Consider the following 6,642-nt stretch of genomic DNA (forward strand, 5'->3'; position numbering starts at 1 on the left):
CACAGCCTGCAGCAGTGCAGCGCAGAGCCGGGGGGAAGGGGGCGGGAGGCGTCAGGCGGGAGGGGGAGGGGGGGAGGGGGGATGATGACGCGTGCCTGTGGGTATGACGCGGTCTTGCAGCCACCGCCCGTCAGTTTGGAGATTCGAGGAAAGGAGATAGTCTGTAATATAGCTAAAAACTGCGGGAATCAATCAAAAAAACACACATATATGGTATACATATGTATGGGTACATATATGAAGCAAAAATAGCAATGTAAGAAGGTTAAAAGCTCTGAAAAGTCGATTTTGCATGTTATGGGACCTTTAATCATTTGCAGAAGTAAAACAGAACAGAACAACATTCATTGATGAATGCATTACGCAGTCACTAGTAGTTCTTGAAGTTCTTTATCATTATAGCAACATTTTCGGCACGTATCACAGGTCGCATTTGTCCATTGTCCGATTTTTGTCATTTTAAGTTTGTTTAGTAGATATTTTTCGTTGTCAAAGTTGGGATTTTTCTTGTCTCTTTGAGTGGCAGAATGTTGGGGATGTTACGGAATGTGGATGCACTTGCAATGGCTTGTTGCACTTTGCACAGCATCTAGTTATTATTATGTGTACGTTCATTAAACATAATTGGGTTAAATATTTCAAATAGAAAACCAATAATCACTTAACATCTTCTAAATATATACATTTATTTATATAAGTGTGGTTTTCTATTTTAGATATTTGTGTCAAAATAAACCAACACGTAGGGTGATTTTAATGTTGAGTTAAAAGTTGAGTAATTTTAACCCAGGATTTTTAAGACTGTACATTCTCTTGTGACTGAGCCTCCAGTGCCAGAGTCAGCTTCCGCAGTGCCCCCTTGTGTTGGGGGAAGTCCTGACATGTTTGGTGCAGGATGGTGCTGGTCACGTGCACTCGCTCCATCTGTTTCTGGAGGGCCATAACGATGGACTCGCTGTTTGACACAGGTTTGTAGCTGTTGCTTTTCACGCTCCGCAGCTTCTTGGACCAGTTCTGGATGGCCACCAGTCGGTAAAGGTTCTTATCTTTAGTGTCCTGAAGCTCTGCAGAGTCCTGCTCCAGCTCAAAGCTCTCTTTGCAGAGGTCTATGATCTGCTGTTTCTGCTGTGAAAGTTGACTGTTTGCGCTCACCTTTCTCTGCTGCAACTCTCCGATCACCCACTCACACTCCATCCCTTGCTTGTGTGTGGTGGTGATTTTGCGCTGGTGACTCTGGATCAGCAGCTGTAGCTCTCCCTTCTTGCGCTGTCTGTTTGGTGAACTGTGGCGGAGAGATTCTTGGCGTGAAACGATGGTGTCAAGTCGCGCCACTGTCGCCTCGCTCTCTCTCACCAGTCGCCCCTGCTCCTTCATCAGCTGAGTCAGCTGCAACTCCTTTAGGTGTACATCAGCCTTCATCATCTGAACTTCTGCCTGCTCCTCTTCATTTTGCACCATGGAGTACATCTCTTTAACGATCTGGATCTTCTTCTCCCACAACATGATCTGTCGCTCTGCTTCTACCAGACACTTGAAAATTCTTTCTTTTTCCTCTGCCTTTTTTTCCCATTTCATTTCCATCTTGAATGACTCCAACTCTTCTTCCTGTAGTTTTTTGGTGAAGTCTGTCTGCATCAGTGCATTGTCTTGCTCCAGCGTCTGGCTCAGCTTTACGTTCTTAGTCAGGCGTGTGTTAAGTCTTGTTAAATCTCTTCTCAAGGCCTCCGTGTTCTTTTGAAGGTCCTGTTCGTCTCTGTGTTCTCCTTCAATCAAATTCTCCAGGCGTATCCTCTCCTGCTGCAGGCATGTGTATTCTGTCTGTAGCTGGAGGATGCTCTTGTTGGTGTTCTCGAGCTCTTGGGTAAGTCCCATGAAAGTACTTTGCCTCTCGATACAAAGATGGTGGTCACGGTTTTTATTTCCCTCCAGCTCCTCAATCTGCATCTTCATTGCATCGATTTTGATTTGCAGAGGGCTGAGATCCTCGTTTCCAGTAGCAGCCACAATCAAGTTGATCCTTTTCTTGATTTTAGTGATCGTACTTTGATATTGCCCAATTAAGAAAATGCATGCAGATTGACTGACTTTTTGGTCTTGGAGCCGCTTGTCCATCTTTTCCGTTTCATCATCCAAGGTGTTCTGGGTGAACTCTAATTTGCTTAAATTTTGGTAGCTTTCACTGCTTTCCAATTCACATTCCAAAATGCTGTTCTCCAGCTGCCACAACTCAGAAGTCCTTTTCTTCTTGAGTACAGTGAGCTTCTCTAAGTTCTTCTGCAAGAACTTGGTGGCTTTGTTGTGAATTAGACTCTGCTGCATGGCATTCACAATATGGTCCTCCAGCTCCAGATGCAGCGCTCTTTCTTTCGTCATCTGTTTCTGCTGAGCGTTCACAGACGCTTCAAGGTTAGCAGTTTCCTTGGTGAGCTGTGCCAGAGTGCGCTCTTTCTCTTGCAGAGTGCGCAGGCAGGTGCTGTAGTGATTCAGCATAGCCTCTTGCTGGGCTTGTTTCTGATTTATTTGTGCCTTTGTTGTGGAATTGTTCTTCTGTGCCCTGTCCAGCTCCATAGTAAGACTCTCATTCTGGTTCTGCTCATCTTTGATGGTTTTCTCATAGCCTTTAATTTCCCTGTCCAATGAGATCAACTGGTGCTCACACTTTTGTTTTGCCTCCTGCATCACTGTGAACTGCTCCTCTTCTCTTCTCATCCTGATCAGACTGTTCTTCCACTGCTGCAAAATCTGTTTATGAGCCATTAACAACGACATCTTTTCCATCTCAGCCTCTGAAAGGGCCTCTTTAGTGGCACGCGTCTCATCTGCCTGGGTAAGAGTCTGAGCGTTGTACAAAGCTACCTGCTCTGTCAGTCTCTCCTTTTCTTTCTCCAGACGTTCCACATATAAATCCTGCTTAAGTTTCTGCTCTTCAGCCTGGAACTTCTCGGCTTCTACTTTATGTGTAGCGTTTTTCATTGCTTTTATGCTGGCTTGAAGTTTGTCACTGACTTCTTGAGTGTAAGTAAGGTCACGCATCAGACTGTCAAATTCTGACTGGAGCTGGGATGCTATAGCATTTTTGTGTTTGTGCTGGTTTGTTGAGCTGGAGAACTGGCTCCTGTTTGCTTCAAGCTGTTCAATTGTCTGAAGATGTTTCTTTTCAGCCTCAACCTTGCTCTGGTGAAGAACATCTAACTTGTTTTGTAGCCTAAGTCGATTCTGATCAATTCTGTAAATCTCCGTTGATGCAGCTTCGATCTCAGATTCCTCTGCTTTCGCCAAGGCAAGCTTTGCTTTCAGTTCAGAGTTAATTCTCTCCAGCTGCTTGTTATACAGAGCATTGAGAGCTGCTTGGTTCATTTTCAGAAGTTCATGATCTGGGTCCAGAACAAATTCATTCTCTTCATTGTCATCTACATAACTGTTCACTGTTTGCCTTGGATCATGCATGATTTCAGACAGGTCAGGGGACACAGGAACAGGGTCCCCCAGAGCATAGTTTTCAGCTGCAGCCTGCCATCTCCCACTGGGCTCTTGGTCTGTGGGCTCTCCAGGCTCTGGGTGTTCCTCAAGTCCCTCAGGATCATGTTCAGTTTGATGGTCACCCTGAGTGACCCAGAGCTCTGCAGTTTCATTTTGTAAGTGTGTCATAGTGTTCGCCAGGACAGGACTTTCATTACTTCCCTCAGACGCTTCTGCTTCAACAGGTCTCTACAGTCAACCTGAAAACAATGAATCCACGTTTTCGTTTTTGTGTTATTTTTTTTTTAATGGCAGTTGGCAACCAACTGAAAAGGTGCATTTACCGTCACCTACTGTAGTTGTACCTCTTCAAAGTATAAGAGAGAGCCCAGAGACGGCGAGAGAAAGAAAGAGAATGTTGTTGTTGTTGTTGTTGTTGTTGTTGTTGCTTTTAATGGCGGCTGGGAGCCAACTGCAAAGGTGCATTTACCGCCATTTATTTTATTCTTTAGACTTTTTTCGTTCGACTTCAATCACAGAATAATTTATTCTTCTTTATTCTTAATCTTTGGTGTTTAATGGCGGTTGGTATCCAAGTGTTACATTACTGCCACCTACTGTAGTTGTACATCTTAAACTTTAGACTTTATTCTTCAGACTTTAGAAACCCTTTATTTATTCTACTTCCTCTCCTCTTCCTCTTCTTTGGTGTTTTATGGCGGTTGGTATCCAAGCGTTACATTACCGCCAGACTTTATTCCTTAGACTTTATTCCAGCTGGCCTTCTTCCTTCTTCTTCTTCTATGGTGTTTTATGGCGGCCGGTATCCAAGAGTTACATGTTGTTGTTGTTGTTGTTGTTTTATGGCGGTTGGCATCCAATTGTTGCATTACCGCCAGAGTTACATATTCCAGCTGGCCGTACTTGTTCTTGTTGTTGTTGTTGTTGTTTTATGGCGGTTGGCATCCGAGTGTTGCATTACCGCCAGACTTTATTCCTCAGACGTTTCGTCGTACTTGTTCTTCTTCTTTGGTGTTTTATGGCACAGCTAGATTTGTGGGGTTATATGACATCATCATTAGAATGATGATTAGCAACAACAGATCATTGAATCTAGTTGTCACGGCGACACAATATTCTAGATTGCCTCGAGTTTAATTAGAAGAACCACCGAAGAATCTCTCTCTCTCTCTCTCTCTCTCTCTCTCTCTCTCTCTCTCTCTCTCTCTCTCTCTCTCTCTCTCTCTCTCTCTCTCTCTCTCTCTCTCTCTCTCTCTCTCTCTCTCTCTCTCTCTCTCTCTCTCTCTCTCTCTCTCTCTCTCTCTCTCTCTCTCTCTCTCTCTTTCTCTCTTTCTCTCTTTCTCTCTTTCTCTCTTTCTCTCTCTCTCTCTCTCTCTCTCTCTCTCTCTCTCTCTCTCTCTCTCTCTCTCTCAATATGATATTACTAGTCCATAGGCCAGACCCCAAAATTGAAATATCTATACTACTCATGGATGCAATAGCTATCAGTGATTTTTGAAAAGGTCCATATCTAAGCTTAATATTTCTGCAGTATCTCAGCCCCTGAAGTTTAAAAAATGATTGTTTTGTGTTATATTTGATGTGAACCTATTGTTTTACTCTGTGTACTTACCTGTGTTTGTATGACACTTTGCATAAGCCCTTTAAAATTGCTCCTCTAATTGATAATACATATTTTAGGATCGTCAAGGGACCATGAAAAGTAGAGTAGTGGGCCATTCCAAATAAAAAAATATGTTGGCACTACGTGAATAAAGCCATAAAATGTTTACATTAAACTTGTAATTTTATTACATTAAAATCAAAGCCAGAAAAAAACTATAGTAGTAACTACAGTAGTATAGTCGTAGTAGACCTTGAAAAAGGGCTGTCGAGCTCAGCGCTCCCTGGGGTTCAGACACCAGCCATGCTCCGTGTCACAGCCACATTCACACATGCTCCACTCTATTGCTTCATTTCTCTATGTGAGCACTTTGCGTACAATCAACGTTCTTATCAAAATGGATAATGTTTGCTACAGCCCCTGTAACGACCTGAGGAGCTGTCAGCACTAGGAAAATACAGTTTTGCGCACTGATTTTCATTATTTTTTTTAACTTTATGAACATAGAACAGAGATAAAAAACAAACAAAACAAGACCAGAGAGAGAATGACAGGCGTAAATCAAAAGGAATCCTACAAATCAATAAAAACTAAAACACAAATTAACTCACATTTGTTCTTTTTCAAATTGGGTCTCGATGTGATTTTTTCCATTTGTCGACTGTGTAAGGGGTTCTTACTAGTACAAGTACTGTAAGGTTATTCATGTCCTCCCACTTATGAAAGAGGGCGGGACATTCAAGGTTAATATCGATTAAAGAATTGTTCAAGATTTCAAACATGACACACCGCTTAAGTGTAGGTGTAGGCATTTAACAACTCAATCAACTATCTAAATTCATTTATTTATTAAAAATGTATTTGTGACTCGCCACCCGTAAAACCGCCACAAGTCGGCCAGGACCAAACAGAGAAAAACAGGGTTTTAGCTTTTTTTCCCCCAAATTTGTGATTTTCGTTTTTTTTGCATTATGTGAAAGTTGAAATTATAAAGGAGCCCCTCCGTGCTTCAGATAACAGTATTCGTTACCTTAAAAGTACACATTAAGCCGTTAAAAATGGGTAGTTTTTGTGCTCCGCGCAGGGTGCGTTACCTTTTTTCTGCAGCGCAATGTTGATCTTTTTCCACCAATCAGCTGCGAACCACATGGCTACTTATTCAGCAGCAGCTACGTGTTCTCCTCAGAGACATTATTAATTTCTCCATGACTTTCGCCAGAGTTTATGATTCCCTGGACTAGATTGCAACGGAACTGAGGTACTTTTATTCTAAAGTATTGCTTTAATGCTGTGTTTTAAGGTGGTTTTGTCACTTAAGCCTCGTCACTTTTGCCTCGGGCACCGGAGCAGAGACGGAGCTATGCTAAGCTAAAACGCTGCTTCAGTGCACTCTGCATAATAAATACGGGCTTGAATTTAATGTGACTAATTGCTGAATATTTAGCATCACAGACTCCCTTGAAACTAGCTGTTTTGGGATGGTATAATGTCTGTATCTTCGTGTTTTTTACTGTTGGCCGCGTTAGCCGCTTTAGCTCGCTAAATTCCAAGCTAGCGCC

The 6,642-nt window shown here is 42.6% G+C and overlaps 1 protein-coding gene across 1 annotated transcript; it reads right to left on the minus strand.

The window, feature by feature from the left end:
* Nucleotides 1-761: 761 nt before the first annotated feature.
* Nucleotides 762-3,648, minus strand: LOC140364896 (coiled-coil domain-containing protein 40-like). The gene has a single exon (XM_072451278.1). It carries the CDS (start codon nt 3,646-3,648, stop codon nt 796-798), a length of 2,853 nt encoding a protein of 950 aa, XP_072307379.1. The 3' UTR covers nt 762-795.
* Nucleotides 3,649-6,642: the final 2,994 nt, after the last annotated feature.

Source organism: Eucyclogobius newberryi, unplaced genomic scaffold (genome assembly GCF_026437365.1).
Source record: "Eucyclogobius newberryi isolate DKJ021-1_F unplaced genomic scaffold, fEucNew1.0.hap1 SCAF_18, whole genome shotgun sequence".
NCBI lineage: Eukaryota > Metazoa > Chordata > Actinopteri > Gobiiformes > Gobiidae > Eucyclogobius > Eucyclogobius newberryi.

Coding starts and splice junctions, on each gene's coding strand:
- LOC140364896 (XM_072451278.1), bottom strand. CDS start 3,648: ATGACACACTTACAAAATGAAACTGCAGAGCTCTGGGTCACTCAGGGT.